The sequence below is a fragment of the Podarcis muralis genome, chromosome 5, assembly GCF_964188315.1.
Source record: "Podarcis muralis chromosome 5, rPodMur119.hap1.1, whole genome shotgun sequence".
NCBI classification, from domain to species: Eukaryota; Metazoa; Chordata; class Lepidosauria; order Squamata; family Lacertidae; genus Podarcis; species Podarcis muralis.
The window spans coordinates 40,459,756-40,477,162 of NC_135659.1; the positions used below are offsets into that span (position 1 = coordinate 40,459,756).

The following is a 17,407-nucleotide window of genomic DNA, read 5'->3' on the forward strand; positions in this document are numbered from 1 at the left end:
GTGTTGGCACTTGTCTTTGAACTCCTAGATGGCTTGGGGCCTAGTTACCAGAAGGACTGTGTTGTCAAACATAAGCCTGGCCAAACCTGAACAGGACCCTGCAGGTGGGGCAGTGGAGGAAGAAGACACCCCTCCACTGCACAAGTAGACACCCCCTCAGGCTACATAGGATATCACCCATTAAACAGCAAAAAAATTTCCATCTTATATTTTCAAAAATATAAGTTCCTAGTGCTTTTGCATTCATTGGCCATAGCAGAAGTAGTTGAGAGACAGTCTAACACAGGATATGAATATAGCAGGGGTTGCCAATCATTTGGGGTCATTGGGCAACATTCACCAAATAGCTGCCCATGAGGGCATGGCATAACACAAAATAGCTGTTACATCTAAATAGCAGAAAAAGAGACAGGACCACAAAGTGCTGTGGGCATACCCTATCAATGCAGGAAAAGATACCATCTTCAACAAGAACTGCTAGGAACAGCTCTTTGTACCTCTCCTCTGTTCAGAACAAATGGGATGGTGGGTGTCCAACTGTGGTATCCAATGACACGTTGACATGTTCAAGGCTATGTGATTAGCGTAGGGTAAGCCGAGCAAACAGGCACTGAACAGGGAAAGCAAAAAGCCTTGAACATCCACACACTCTGGATTTTGAAAGGGATCTTTACAATAGTATTATGTTTTGTGGGCACCTGCTGGTAGGCACACTGGTCCCTGTGGGCATCACACTGATGACCTTAGGAAAAGATAATACCTCCTGCTTAGTATCCTGTATCTCCCACAGTATTATCATAATTCCCCCCCCCCCCCTAAAAGAGTAGGCCAGTCTTTTTCACCTTTTTCAGGTACTGAGGTGAAAGCGGCCATTTTCTTTCTTGAACATAATTGTGTGCCGACGCGGAAACCAATAATAGCCAGTTGCAAGACACACTGCTCTAGGCATCATCAGTAACCTCCCAATTCATTCACCAAATGAACATTTGAGGCAAAATGAAATCGAATGTGTTGGGATGTTAGGAACAGAGTAGTCCATATTAGTACTTGAAGATAATTCAGGCAAGTACGTAACTGTACTGTGCTGCCCCAAGAGAAATCCAAGGTGGCTTGGACTGTGGTCACCTTTCTTCAGTTGCTCAATAAATGCACCATTGTGAAAGAAACCCAGATATTTTCATCTCTTAGTTTCCATGTGTGGAAACATAGTTGCCAAAGGTTTAACTATGAATCCTCTGTCCTTAGAAGCTCTCAGGGTGTTCTCACCTACCTCCCCATTACACCACCAGTTGCTAAAAATACAGGAAAGGCTGTTTTCATGTTACATTACTTTTCCACAAATAGCATGTTATTTAAATCAAATTTAAAAGAGCCTGTAGAAGGAGGGAGGTGCAAAATGGTTTTTACCAGCACTTGAAATGTTTAAAGATAAGGGGGGGGGGGTGTCACTTACCATCAAGTAACCAAGGCTGGGTCTGCATTTTTTCCAGTTCTGTTATCATTACTCGTGTGAATACATGATCTGGCACCAAAAGGCCTTTCTCAAGATACTGCTTTGCTAGTATGCCAACATCTGTTCAGGAATGAAAGAAGAAACAAAAACTTGTTATTGTTCTGCTAATATATATATATATATATATATATATATGCAGGTTTTGGTGTCCTCGGGTATCTTCCCGTGTAAAAGTTGGGGTGTCTAGGCGACGTTTCGACGAGGTCTCACTCGTCATCTTCAGGCTGGTGCTTTCGGCTTCTTGTTACTGGAACAGAGCAGGATCTCAGTGTTTGAGTTCCTATAAATACTGTTGAGGAGGTGTGGCCTCCTATGTTCTGGGCAGAGAGGAAGTTCCCAGGCTAGTGTGCCTTTTCTTCTTTTGTTCCTTAATTGCTTGAGGGATATCTTGAGTGATTTCTTGAGTGATATCCTGAGTACCACTTAGGTGGGTCATTAGGTGTGGATTAGTTGCTAAAGCCTTTGTGTCTTGACCTCTTGAACTTTGTGAAGAGTTTTTCTGAGCCAAACCATGGTTTTTCATAGCCAAACCATGGTGGCACCTCCGGATGCTGCACCCCCCTGCAATCCCTACACAGATCTGGCTGGCACAGGCCACAAAACCACAGCTCGCCCCTATACACGAAGCCAAGCCAGAGCACAACTAAATGTAGTACACCCATCTTCTCAGAAAAACTCTTCACAAAGTTCAAGAGGTCAAGACACAAAGGCTTTAGCAACTAATCCACACCTAATGACCCACCTAAGTGGTACTCAGGATATCACTCAAGAAATCACTCAAGATATCCCTCAAGCAATTAAGGAACAAAAGAAGAAAAGGCACACTAGCCTGGGAACTTCCTCTCTGCCCAGAACATAGGAGGCCACACCTCCTCAACAGTATTTATAGGAACTCAAACACTGAGATCCTGCTCTGTTCCAGTAACAAGAAGCCGAAAGCACCAGCCTGAAGATGACGAGTGAGACCTCGTCGAAACGTCGCCTAGACACCCCAACTTTTACACGGGAAGATACCCGAGGACACCAAAACCTGCATTCCTGTACCCGTGAAAATCTACGAAAGCATATATATATATATATATATATATATATATATATATAATATGTTCTGGGCATATTCTGAATGAGTTATTCCCTCCTCTTGAACTGCTTCACTAACTCAGAAGAGGTACAAAACAGAATGCCTGGGGGAGCGGGAAAGAGCAAGAGAAAGAAACAGGCTATGTTTGAAACCTCCATTACTGTCTACCCCAAAGCAATGCCCCCCCTCCCCAATATCTCCCCATGCCCTATAGAACTACAGAGAAAACCATGCAAAGACTGGCTGGCTATTCAGTGTTCCGTGCCTTTTGACACCACTATTAATTAATTAATTAATTAATTAATTAATTAATTAATTAATAATTTTATTATTTGTACCCCACCCATCTGGCTGGGTTTCCCCAGCCATTCTGGGTAGGTTACAGCATATCTAAAAATATCAATCCTTAAAAACTTCCCTAAACAGGGAAACATTATACCTCTCATCTCATTAGCATAATTCCAACTCCCAGCATTATCTGCCAGGCTAAGATGAATCATTAAGTTGCCATGTACATCAGCTTAGCCATCTTGCATCTGGCAGGCCAAAGACCAATTCTGAAGCCTTAAGGGTGGAAGTTCTCCCATGCTCAATCTATATAGCTATAGCTATATCTGCAGCCATAAGGGAAGTACTTGCATGGATGTGGGGAGGGTGGTATTAGAGATATTGCTGCAATATACTCTTGAGCAGATTACCTATTTTGCTCTGCAAATGAGCATAAAGTCAGATAATGCAGAAATTGCTGTGGAAAGACAATACAAAGGAAGCATAAGTTGAAAGCATAGGACAGGGGTAGCTAATCTGAGACCTTTCCAGATGTTATTGGATTACAAGTCCCATCATACCTGGCCATTGACCATGCTGCCTGGGGCTGATGGGAGATGGAGTCCAACAGCATCTGGAGGGCCACAGGTTAACCACTCCTGGTCCAACAAGAAAAAGCAGGGAGGCATGGAAGAGGGGCCAGAGACTTCAAGAAGAAGGGCAGATTAGGCATCAGCCCAAAACACAACAGCTAAGGAAATCAGGGGTGGAAGAATCAGTGAGTTTAAATAAAAATAACTGAGGAAAGTAAAAACCAGTGGGGAGAACTGTAGATCTAAAAGGGCTGGGAACAGTGGAGGTGAATGGGGACCCAACTTTAGAGCCACATCCCCAGTATTTAAGTTGCTAAATGATTTAGTTTCCTTGATGACCTCCTGCAGAGTCAGACCTACAATCCTACACTATATCACCTGATAATTCATTTGCTTATTAACATACCTAGCTATGTTTTGAGTACAATCCACTGCATGTTTACTCAGAAGTAAATCCCACTGCCTATAACTGGGTCTTACTCCATTCTGGGTTTCAGTATTTGTCTGCAGGTAGGTGGCTACCTTTCCCCACAATTCTGGTAAGAACATAAGAACAACCTGCTGGATCAGGGCCATGTCTCATCTAGTCCAGAGTCCAGTTCTTACTGCAGCCAACCAGGTGCCTGTGGGAAATCTGCAGGCAGGATTGGAGCACACAAACATTCTCCCCTCCTGTGGCTTCCAGTAACTGGTACTCAGAAACATTGCTGCTTCCTAATTGTGGAGGTAGAGCATGGGTAGGCAAACTAAGGCCCGGGGGCCGGATCTGGCCCAATCACCTTCTCAATCTGGCCCACAGACAGTCCAGGAATCAGCATGTTTTTACATGAGTAGAATGTGTGCTTTTATTTAAAATGCATCTCTGGGTTCTTTGTGGGGCATAGGAATTTGTTCATTTTTATTTTATTTTCAAAATATAGTCTGGCCCCCCAGAAGGCCTAAGGGACAGTGGACTGGCCCCCTGCTGAAAAATTTTGCTAACCTCTGAGGTAGAGCATAGCCACCATGACTTGTAACCATCAATTGTCCTCTCCTCCATTAATTTGTCTCAACTTTTAAAGTCAGCTAGATTGGCAGTTCGAATCCCCACAATGGGGTGAGCTCCCGTTGCTCGGTCCCTGCTCCTGCCCACCTAGCAGTTTGAAAGCACATCAAAGTGCAAGTAGATAAATAGGTACCACTCTGGCGGGAAGGTAAACAGCATTTCCATGCGCTGCTGTGGTTCGCCAGAACCGGCGTAGTCATGCTGGCCACATGACCCGGAAGCTGTACGCCGGCTCCCTCAGCCAATAAAGCGAGATGAGCACTGCAACCCCAGAGCCGGCCATGACTGGACCTATGGTCAGGGGTCCCTTTACCTTTTAGGCTGGTAGCTATTGCTGCTTGCTGTGGCATAGAGTTCCATAGCTGCTGGAATAGTCCTGAATAGTCTAACATTAGGCTTAACTGGATGTCCATGATTTCTAGTGTTATGAGAAAGGGGTAAAAAACACTCTCCCTGTATTCTCCATGCTATGAATAATTTGCCATGTAAGGAAGATTCAGATTAGAAGCTTCAGAGATGTAACTGGGGAGGGGGAGAGAGAGAGAGAGAGAGAGAGAGAGAGAGAGAGAAGAGGTAAAAGGAAACAATGCATGACAGACAACTTATCTGGCAAAGCAACTTACTGACAGAGTAAACCGAGCTGTTACATTTCCAGGCATTCAATAGCTTGGGCATGTAACAACATGAACATTTCATTTTAGCTCTGAACAGAAATAAGACCTAAGCTCGAAAGAGTTCAAAACATTGAAAAGGAATTTAAATGAGCACTCAATAAATACTCCCCCAGCAAACAAACAAAACACCTTACACTTTACCCCTGCTTTTTGTAAATGATGCAAAATAGCTATTAACACTCCGAATAGCTTTTCAGCAAGCTATCCGTATCTGAATGTTACTAAAGTAACATTTAGAATAGTGTTCTAGATCCTTGACAGTACATAGAATGCATTTTAAAAGTTGCTTTTTGATAGCGTATGAGGTGACATCACAAGCATTGTTTTTAATTGAACTGTATTATTCAAAACAGGATAAAATGTACTTTCCACAAAAGCAGGTTATCTTGGTTTATAGAAGACCTAAAACAAGCATGTCATCAACCCACCTGCCTGTCAGAACAGGAACAGCAGTAGCCAGACAGCTGGTAAAATGAGATTAGAGTCCAGACAAGGGGAACAAAACATTCAAATGGGGTGTGCATGTAGCGCCAGGTGATCGCTTCTGTGGGGTGGGGCTTGCCTGCCCTCCCATATTTTATTCAAGTTGGCACCTCTGCTTCCTACCCGCAGACCACACCCCTCACTAGTCCTGCTTCAACACCCCCCCAACACAATTTTGCCTTACTGGAATGTGTCATTGAGCTCTGATGATGCCTTTGGCTTGCCTGGATAGAGGGTAGGTGTGTGGAAACTACTGTACAAAGGCAGAATTTACCAGCCAGATGGGCAGGGTATAATTTTATTTATTTGTTTGTTTGTTTGTTGCACTTTCCACTTTTGCCTCAGGCCCCACTCACCAATGGCAAGTACCCTCAGAAGGCTGTTCAGGAAAGGGTGTGGCCCTTGGGCTGAAAACACCCTCCCCCCCCAAAAAAACACACCCCATAGAGGTTTCAGGCGTATGATCAAAGACTCACAGAACTGTAGAGGTTTAATGAACCATAACGGTCATCTAGTCCAGCCCTTTGTAATGCAGGAATCTTTTGCCTAACAGGGGTTGCACACACAACCCTGAGATTAAGAGTCTCATGCTCTACTGACCAAACTATCCCAGGTCTGTTGCCTCTGCCAAGAGCTGATGAAGAGTAGAGAATCACAAATTTTCCATCACTCCTGCTAGTAGACCAACTTCCTTTGGCCTTCAGTCAACTATCACCTACCAGCAGCCATTCCATCAGGCTATCTGAACTGTTTTCATCCCAGTTGGCCGTTAAAAGAACAGGATTTTTAAAGAACTGGTGTGTGAGCTTGCTCTCCTCTTCTTTACTCCCTACCCCCTGCCCCTTTCTCTGTGCATAATGTTTTTCAGATTATAAACCTGAGGGCAGAAACTGTCTCACTACAGATTCTTGTAAGCCATTCTGAGGCTTCAGTTAACAAGTGAGGTGAAAATGCTTTAAATAAATCATCTTCAGCTTGCCTGACTGGATTTTCTTTTTAGGAAAGGCCAACACAGAGACAGATACAGTGGTACCTCGGGTTACATACGCTTCAGGTTACAGTCGCTTCAGGTTACAGACTCTGCTAACCCAGAAATATTTCCTTGGGTTAAGAACTTTGCTTCAGGATGAGAACAGAAATCGTGCTCCGGCGGCGCGGCGGCAGCAGGAGGCCCCATTAGCTAAAGTGGTGCTTCAGGTTAAGAACAGTTTCAGGTTAAGAATGGACCTCCTGAACGAATTAAGTACTTAACCCGAGGTACCACTGTATAAGATGACAGAGACTTAAGATAATATAAAAAAGGTAAAGGACCCCTGACAGTTAAGTCCAGTCATGAACAACTCTGAAGTTGTGGCGCTCATCTCACTTTACTGGCCGAGGGAGCTGGCGTACAGCTTCCAGGTAATGTGGCCAGCATGACTAAGCCGCTTCTGGCGAAAGCAGAGCAGCGCATGGAAACGCCATTTACCTTCCCACCAGAGCGGTACCTATTTATCTGCTTACACTTTGACGTGCTTTCAAACTGCTAGGTTGGCAGGAGCAGGGACCAAGCAACGGGAGCTCACCCCATCGCGGGGATGCGAACTGCCGACCTTCCGATCGGCAAGCCCTAGGCTCAGTGGTTTAGGCCACAGCGCAAATAAATAAATAAATAAATAGTTATTAGTTTATACAGACAACTTTATTCCAGAAAGATGTTAAGTGGTTTATTTTTAATTTTTTACCAGGCACATTTATCCCCCAGTACTACAAAATCATATTAAGTCATCTTTTATCTGCTGATAATTCAGCCATTACATTACATATATGTTAAATTGTTAAACAATATATACAGCATGTTAAGATGCCTAAAGACTGAGTAACCTTTCACCCATTCAAACTTCCTTTAGCTAACCCTTCCTTACCAATGCTCTCAGTTGACCAGTACCTTTACATATTAACTCAAGAATGCAGTGGAAAAGTCTGCAACTCATTTACTAGGTGAAAGGGAGCAATCCAACCCTTTCCCTAAATATACTTTTATTAGTATATGACACAACAAAAGCTTTTTGATTTCTTCACAATAGTTTCTGCAAGAAAAGCTAGAACAACCTCTCTTCAGCAGACTGCATTGTAAGCTAAATGAATCTTTGATTTCAGAGACAACAGATACAATATACTAGACAGAAAAACCAAACACCACGGCTTGTAAGTCTCCTCTGACAGGGAAGCAGTTCAAAATAAAGACGGATGGGACAGGAGATAACAGGTCTTGTAACAGAAATGCGTGGCAGAGGATACAAATCCAGGCCTGCCTTCCTACAGGGTTAATAGGGGAAAATATTTGTAAGGCCAGCTCTGAGATTTGCTGCACCAGCTGTCAGTTCCAATTACTATTCATCATAGCAAAAGTCAAAATAACAGAAGAGAGTATCATGGCCTAATTCATACACACAGAACACATTTACCAACTCCATCCTAAAACATTGTTCCAGGTGATATGCATGCTTGCTATCACATCTATGGTATATGTTTCATACATGCAAACTATTGTTTGGCATGGCTGTCAGTAAGCAGTATACATACATGCGATGTGGCACCAGAGATACAAAACAGGGATTCTGCTGGTGTAGCAACCACTACACTGCTCAGAAGTCTTCCTCACTGAGCTGGTGGAGGTGGTTTCTGGGGTACTGTTGGATAATCCTAGGATGCTGGTTCTGGGAGATTTCAATAAACAACCAAAAATCGCCTTGAATAGATTGGCTTGGTACATCATGACTAACATGGGCATGGGGTTGTCTCAAAACATTGTTGGTTCATTATATGAGGCAGGCCATACCCTAGATTTTTTCTTCTTTAACTGGACAGCTGGTTAATAGTTATGGTGATAGTTACCATGTTGCCCTAGACCAACTATCTCCTGGTAGCATTTGGACTGACTGCAGGGAGAGAGGGACAATTAGGATGATCTACACAGACAGAGCTGTAATACTGAATAACTCCTTACATGAACAGAAGGACTTCAGCTTGCACCATGGGACGTTCTCCCTTCTCTCCTCATGCTCCCCTAATCTGCTCTGAAGAACATTTGGGTGTGGTGCAGGGGACACATGGTGGGAGGAGAAGGGGGGGAGTCCCACTGCTCAAGGAAGAGTAATTCCATTTGCACAGTTATATACTAGTTGGATACTGCCCAGTGACGTATGGAATCTGGGGGATTCCTGAAGGGGGGTGGGTTTCCATGGTTGGTGGCCCATCTTGGAATAGTGCAATGAAAAGGGCCATATACACAGCTTTTTCTAAATACCCTCTATGGCACTACAAACCCTGGATGTCCCAGGTATAAAAGAGAACTCTAGGGGATAAAACTGATCCACGTATGGCTAAAGTGAATGCAGCATAAACCTTGTAGCGAATGGCAGGCACTTGGAAGCATTTCATAAAAGACTGCTGTTTAACTAGTGTTTGGCTCTCATACAAAACACTATTCTTTATACTAAGCTGATGTAAATTATTAATTATGGCACAACCAAAGCTCCTGTCCAGAAAAAAAAACCACTTTTTTTTTGGAGAGGGGACACTAACCCTGCAAACAATCGAAAACTGGGATGGGTATTCCATAACTTAGTTACCACTGAAACTCAGCACAGTAGTTAGGAATTCAACTAAAACACCTGTGTTATATTACATCTTCTCTCACACTGGGTGGACTTACTGTTTTAAAGGATGGCTCTGGCCATCAGTAGTCACTTTTCTTTATCAGGAATATTTACTTACACTATTTATATTCCACCTAATAACACAAGTTATTTGAGCAGTTTAAAGTCAAAGAGCTGAGTGATGAGCTTTGGGGCTGAATACAGTCCCCCTTCAAGTTTTCCTTCAAGTACTTTTCCCTGCCTAGAACATGTCCTTGAACTATTTTAATGCCTCTAGCTTGCTTGGAAGAAGAACAGAATACACGTGTGCATGTGTGTGTGTGCGTGCATGCGTGCATGTGTGCGTGTGTGAGAGAGAGTGAGAGACTGACTTTTGCACGATGGGAATTGTAGCCAACTATACAAAGACGATAGTCACATTGCTTGCTCCACTGACCTCTGGCATGCACCCCTCAGAAAGATACCCATGAGGGGATGCAGCCTTTGGGCTAAAAAAGATCCCACCACCACTGCCCATGAGAATACAAAACAAACATAGAACCAAAAGCCAATAAAAATAAGAGAAGAATAATTCCAAAGTAAAACCAGTGACAGGGAACAACCATAGTGCAAATGATCTTTAAAAACACTAAACATTTGAGACCTGGTGCCCAAAAGATCACAATGTAGACACCACGTGATCCCCCCAAGAAGGGCTTTTGACAAACAGGCAGCACCACTGTGAACATTCTCTCTCTAGTAGGCAGCCACCTAATCTGTACCAAACACTCTTCATCCCATCTCCTTCCCAGACACCTTTTCAATAACTCCCTACCACATCTTGGTGTTATGGTCCAATTGAAGCTTTATTTTAAATGGCTGTATTATTGTGAATCAATTTTTGATGGCGTATTTCTAAACAAAGCAGCAAAATAAATTTCAGCCCCAAATCAGCAAGCACCAATCATATTTAGGACAATTCTGAGAGGTGTCAAGACACTTCTGTGGCAGAGTCAGCTAGAAATCACCACAAACTTGGATACAGGAAGGTTCCCATTTTAATATGGAACTTAACACAAAGTCCTTCAGAAGGGGCAAGTAACTGTGCCAAGCAAATGGAGAAAGAAGATCTACAAATCATTAGCATTACCAGTGATAAAAGGTATACCAAAGTTTAAAAACTGTTAATTCACATCTTCATTGCTAGGAATGCTTTTTATAATACTTAATGGATATTTGTTTGCATTTCCCTGCCGGAAGCATAAAGAAGTTGGAAACACAGCATATTCCAGATAATCAACCTTATGTTGAAAAGTGAGCTCATTCATTTTACTGTAAAGAAGATGAGTCACTGGTTAAAGCAAGGTATTTTACTAAAGCAAGTTTAAATCAGATGGGGAGATTCGTGTGCACACAAAGTGTCAGTGAAGATCAATTTTGATTTTCACTGAAGAGATTTTTGTATACAGACACATCGACATTTTTTCCACTCCTCACTGCAACCTTGGCTAATGCTCCTTAAGAGAACTAGAAAAACACAAGTTATGAAACCAACCGTTGCAGATGACCTGTAATAACATCTTCCTCATTGCTTTTTTGTTTTAACAACTTTGCTAAAAGCTTGAGAATGCACTGTTGCTAGGAAGAGCCACTCCCCAACATTGTGCGGCAATTCATTCACAGACTCAGGCTTGTTTTCAAAACCTCAGTGTCTTTATCTGGGGTGAGAGTAAGATCTGTCTGCTCAAGTACAGCATCAAAGTGCTACCTTCACAAACACATCCCTAGAACTGTGAATGGATAGCAATAAAGATGGAGTCACAAATTACCCTACACCAGGGGTGTCAAACTCAAATTAATCGGGGGGCCGCACCAGCAGTTTGGTCACCCTCAAAAGGCCGGTTGTATCTGTAGGACTATGTATACCACTGTAAAGTGACACGGAAGTGGTTTCCTGAATGCATGTAAAGTGGAGGTTTCCTGTGTAGAACGGCCGGCGCCGCTAGAGGGCAGACGTTCTCTGGCTTGTAGGCTGCCGTGCATGCGCTGAAGAGGCGGCTTTCTTGTGTAAAAAAAAAAAAGCGAGAATAAAAGGTGAAGGCTGGCGGCCGGCGGCGGCTACACAGGCCACATGACGAGGTCTGGCGGGCCGGATTCGGCCCGTGGGCCTTGTGTTTGACACCCGTGCCCTACACCTATTATTATAATTAAAAGGCACCTGCTCTTTTCACCACTGGCCAATAGTATCACAATGGAAAGCGTTCCATTTCTATGAGAGAGATGACAAATGCCTATCCTAGGAGCTGCAAGAGATGGAGGAAGCAAACTATCCCTTAGCTGCTTTTCAAAGTCAGATGGCAAGGGACACTTCATGCAGGCAAGACCAGACATAGAAGAGCCACATCCATGGCTTGAATAGTAACAGGAAGATGGAATATGAACTGTCCTCCCTCCTTCCAAGTGCATCATTCAGGCACAAACGTTGAACAGGGCCTAGGCCCTGCCAGTTGATGGCAGTGCAAACATGGAATTGGTGAAAGATCATAACCAATTTCATCATAAAGTGAAGAGCCACATATGTCAAAAGTTACATTATATAAAATAATTTTTTTGGGAGGAGATCTCTCTGCTCCCAACCCACAAACATGTGAACGGCCTCCCCTGCAAGTATTCCAATGAGACTGGCAAATGGTCCTCCTGGCTTAACCACAGTGCTCTTCTGTTGGTCACTGAAGCTAGTTCTAATCCCACAGAATTCTTGCGTTATACTTTAATTCATGCAACTTTCCCAAATCCCTATTAAATAAATAGTGCAATATAGCCAGTCTTGAGCCCTTTTAAGCTGTTTTATGCACTTCTAATGAATATTTTTGCAGGTGGATTGCATTGGGGTGGCAAACTCCCACCTCCAATGAATGTGTGTTCATTGAGAAGATCTGTACACACAGAAAGCTCTTCTCTGTACTATTGGGAAGCTTGGAAAAGCAGAGGGTCTGAATATGCCGTGGTTTGAGTCCACTGCACATACATTTACACACTCAGGGGGTCTTTGCAGTCACTACAATGATTAGTACTGCTGCATGTGGTTCACTGTATATGTGTAAGGTATCTTCAAGCAGCTCTTTAACTGCTTTCACTTGCCAAATGCACTCTATCCATCGGGGTCAAGGCCAAAATCCTCAAACCAAAACCTCTAGTTTTTCTTTAATTTATCAAAAGGCTTTCATTAATGAGGAAGCATGCATATTTGCTGTAGTTAATCCTACACTAACCACAGTAAATTATGCACCAAGTTGATTAGAGTTCATCTATTAAGACCAACTTCTTCCAATACCCAAAAGCCATTATAACAATCCTCAGGACTGTTCTGAAGCAATATGAACTTTAGCAAGGCAAAGGAAAAACCCATTGCTTTTATCATGGTATTTTGCATTTCATTGCATTGAAGACATTTCCTGAAGGCTCAGAACTAGATGGGAATTTGGGTTGGGGAAGAAAAAGACAAAATGTCATGGGCATTAAAAAAAACCAAACAAGTTTGAAGGTAGCAAATAAACATCCAAACAGAAAACAACCATTAAGTATAAAATAAACCAGATGGAAAGTCCAATAAAATACATAAGGATTAATTTTATAGAGAATTTCCATTTGCTACATTGGGTGAATTGTTATTTAAAAGCTACAATTGGTTTAAATTGCAGTCTCCTGGATTTGGTAAGATCCCCATAATTAACAAGGATTCCACACTCAGATTATGTTTCTTGTTTAATAAACTGTGACTGTTTATCGTAAAAGACTTGAAAGCATGTCAGATTATGATAAACCTATATGGGCTGGCAAGAAGCCAAGAGTGAATTTAGCAGTGATACAAAAGAGCAGGGTGAAAAGGTATTGCTTTTGGAATATGCCTACAAGTCTGAACAACAAGCGTCGCTTGGACATTTGTTGTTCCACATCTCTATGACATGATGCAGAGCAGCACTGCATACTTACATAATAGCAACCCCTAAAACAAATGCTAAAGACACAGGTACAATATAAAATTAAATCCCAATTTCCCATCCAGAAAACTCACGTGAAACAATTTGATCTCCATAAGGAATTAAGAGAATTTTGACTTATGAAAAACCCACAGACACACTTTACAAACCTATGGACCTTATCCGTGAGGGCAGAAAACCCTCCTTTGATTAAATTGCCTCAAAGAGATGAAAGCTGTAGCAGCATCAGTCTTGCCTGTGCCTCCCCAACGAATTATCGGACAGATCAGAATGTAGGCATGGGTGTAGCCAGGATTTATGTTAGGGGGCAGGCTTTATGTTATGAGGGGCAGAACCTCAGTTAGTGGAATACTTTTTACTTTATTTAGGGGGGCAGTTCCCCCCCCCGTCCCCCACCTTGGCTACACCCCTGGATGTAGGAGAGTCACCAACAAATCAGAGGGTGGGAGAAGTGAGGCTTAGGAGAAGGTAACACCATAAGGATTGTGCCTTTGATCATAAAAAAATTACCAAGGTGACCCTTAACTTTGTTATTTGATTAGCCATGTACTATCCAAGTACTAAAATTCATAATAACTTCAGATATCTTTCAGTAAAGAGTGAAGACCAGTCTCCTGCAACTAGTTGTCTAGCCTTAGGGCTCATCCACTCTGCCACTTGTGCCGGGCCTAGAAAACACGGGTCTAAGCTGTTTTCTGCTTGATCTACAACTTCCCAGGGAAAACCAGCCTGGGAATAAATGGCAATCTGGGAAAATGCTGAATTGCTGTTTGCTCCAACTGAGCACTAAAGAGTGGTTTTCCCGAGGGAAAGCAGCAGAACAAGAGGAAGTGTAGACAAACCTTTAGACAGGGTTTGACATTAGAAGAAGACACGGTTTCAGCAAGCCCATAATAAACCGAAGTCAATAACTTTTATTGCTATAGTGGTGTAGCTGAGAACAGGAGCAAGAATTTAACCTGCGTGAGTGGCTTGCTGCCATAGGTGTGTAACAGAGCTTTACCCGGACCAGAAGGAGGCCAGGCCACTTCAATTCGCAATATTGTTCTCATTCAAAAAGATCTATAAATGTGCAAATCCTAACAGTTGAGTTTGGGATCTGGCCTTGCATTCAATCCCCCATCTCCCAAGAACCACTCAAAACAAAACAAAAATAGAAAACAACTATATAATTAAGTCTTTTCATTAAAAAAGCAAACCAAATTCTTTTTCTAGGACACTGAGTTCCTTTACCCAAGAAGGATTATCCTTGCACCATAACACCCTTCGTCCTGCAACCTTTTATTTCCTGCCCCAGTTTGAAAGTTTCAGTGTGTTTAGACTAATGCCCTGCTTTTAAAAAATATGTATCTGTCACTCTCTCCTTCAGAGGAACATTGCATCTCCTAGGTAACCAATAAGAACAACACTTTTCTTTCAGATACTGAATTACTATTTGTCCAATATTTACCAAACTAGCTAAGAAGGACATGATAACAGAGCGACACAGATACTGTATCTGTGCAAAGAGGGTAATGCAGAAACAATGGAGTAAGAGAAAGACCAGAAAAAGAGCTTTGTTCTTGCTAACAAACACATACATACCTGTCATGCTGAATTTTAATATCCAACGATGCAATCAACTCAAGTGGTATTCTATCCCTACTTAAGGGTGCAAGGGCCAGGCAAGTATAATCTTTCCATTCAAATCTTCACCAAACACAGCTGGGGTGACATTCACTAAAAAAAACCCTTGCAACTCAAGGTTTATTAACATGCCACAGAAACTCATCAAATAGGGTGCCTTAATGCCTCCAGGTGGAAAGAATTCAAGCGCATATCTGGAAACTTAGGTTTGTGCAATTAAGATTATTGTTAATTCTTTTTATCAGTAATTTGTTAATTGCCCAAATGATATGCAGAACTGATTGAGCTCTGGTGGCAAACCTAGGACAGTATCCAGAGTATCTTGCTGACTCTTCATTTATAACAAGTTTTCAAACAATTGACTATGGGGCAATGGAAAAAGTACATTAAATATGATACCAGACACAGCTGTGTTTCTCTTGTAGAATCAAGGCACATACCATCTATCATGTATTGGTATGGGATTATCCCATGGAGAAGCAGTCCACATCATTGTTCAAATGAAGCCAAATATGGGAACATAGGGTGGGAATCTTAAGGCCAGAAGTAGGACCTTTGATATTGACTTATTTCTTCTGGATATATTTCTTCTGTCATTGTTTTGACATGAATGTAGCCTTGGTTTATTTTATATATGCTGCATTTTGTTATATTAACCATTCTGCTATTTTGTGCTAAGCTGGATTGTTTTCTGTTTGTTGTTCGCCTCTTGTGGCTTCTCTTGGGAAAGAAAGGGGGATATAATCAGTAAATTAAACCATGGAAGTACTTCCCTGTTGCTGGGTTATGGAGTCACTTAAGTGGGTAGATGCTGAAAGGCAGAGCAAACCAGATCTGACACTATTGCTGTTATTTAATGAAGGCACAGCAGACTCTATGCTGGCACTAGTGAATGACCAGCATTCAAAATTTCAAATATGCTCCATTCATCAGTATGCTACATTTTTGTCCTCACGGCACTATCAGAAAACATTCATCCAGGCTAGGGTGGGAAAACTTGTAATCCTTCAAGAGGCTGCTGAACTTGCAGCTCCTATCAGCTCCAACTTGCATGGCCGATACCAGGGACAATAGGAGCCAACAAGATATGGAGGTCCACAGGCTTCCAACCCTAGAACTAGGCAGCACACTCTTCCCGCCGCCCCCTGTAACCTCTTGTCTTCATGCCTTGTAATTATAACAAGACATTTGCTTCCTGAGCAGAGAAGCAATTTGCTTCAATAAATGAGACAAGATGCAGTCCTGAATAATTTGTAGATAGTGAGTGAAATCCAATGGTGCTGTTCCATTAGTGAAATAGCTTTTGTTCCAGTAATGCTAACATAAAAAATGGTGAGCCTGTTTCCTCAAATTCCCCCATCCCTTCCAGCTTCCTCCCCTACCCTTCTGGACAGTGCCCTAAACCTTTGGAACAGAATTTTGGGGGTGCAGGGGGATTTGGATAAGATGCCCTCCCCTCCTCTTACACAGAAGCATTCGAGGGGGGAGAAGTTGCATTATCCTTAGGCCATGGGTCCACCTAGATCAGGATTGTCGATATCATCTAGCAGCATCTCTGCTGGATTTTCAAAAGGTCTCTCTCCCAGTCCTATCTGAGGATGGCAGATATTGAACCTGGGAAGTTCATTACTTGGCCTGGATAGCTCAGTTGGTTTGAGCTTGGGGCTGATAACACCAAGGTTGCAGGTTTGATTCCCATATGGGACAGCTGCATATTCCTGCCTTGCAGGGTTTGAACTAGATGATCGCCAGGGTCCCTTCCAACTCTACAGTTCTGTGATTCTGCATGCAAAGCAGATTGTCTCCTGCTGAGCCACAACCCTTCCCACTTTTACATTAGTGGAAGCATTTTTTGGATCAAAAACCATGAAATACTTCCATCCAGCATTTTAAAGGCTACATTCATCGCAAATTAATACATTAAAATAAAGTTACACTAAAGTTGAAAGCACTGTATTCTCTCATCCTCACAAGATGAGGGAAAATGTATCTGCTTGCTGCTGCTTATTTCTTGAAAGATACACTGAATCTAAAGGAAAACAGCTTCATTATTTTCCCTTTTTGCTTTCAACAATATAACAATTCATGCATAAGGGGACAGAATACTTTCAGCATTTAAAGAAGCACTTAAGACATATTTTGAACTAATTTCTTCAGTACAATGGGCTTAAAGCCACCTGTTCCACAGAAACTCTGCCGGGCTGAAATAACCCGCCACCCACAGTTAAATATACCAAGTCCCATTTAAATAATTGGGATGTCAGCACAGTTAACAGAGTGCTCAACAGCTGCAACTAGGTTCAGTAAGCCTGTCAAAATTGCTACTTAGGAAGGCTCAACATGAAGGCTATAAGCCTAAACCCATTTACTCAGAAATGAACTCCACTGAAATCAGTGAAACTTGTTTCCAAGGACTGCAGTTAGTATCAGGTTATATAATCACATGCTTCTTTGATACAGACAAGATCCATGGCATGATCCAGCCCATGCTAAGCAAGTAGGTG

General features: G+C 42.4%; 1 protein-coding gene across 2 annotated transcripts in view; it reads right to left on the reverse strand.

Annotated features, from left to right (window-relative positions):
• AK4 (adenylate kinase 4) overlaps positions 1 to 17,407 on the reverse strand; it is a 33,446-nt gene that overhangs the window by 11,369 nt on the left and 4,670 nt on the right. For both annotated transcript variants that reach the window (XM_028733190.2, XM_028733189.2), the window contains exon 3: positions 1,454 to 1,573. In XM_028733190.2, the coding sequence (XP_028589023.1) occupies positions 1,454 to 1,573 (120 nt within the window). The remainder of the gene's footprint in view (positions 1 to 1,453; positions 1,574 to 17,407) is intronic.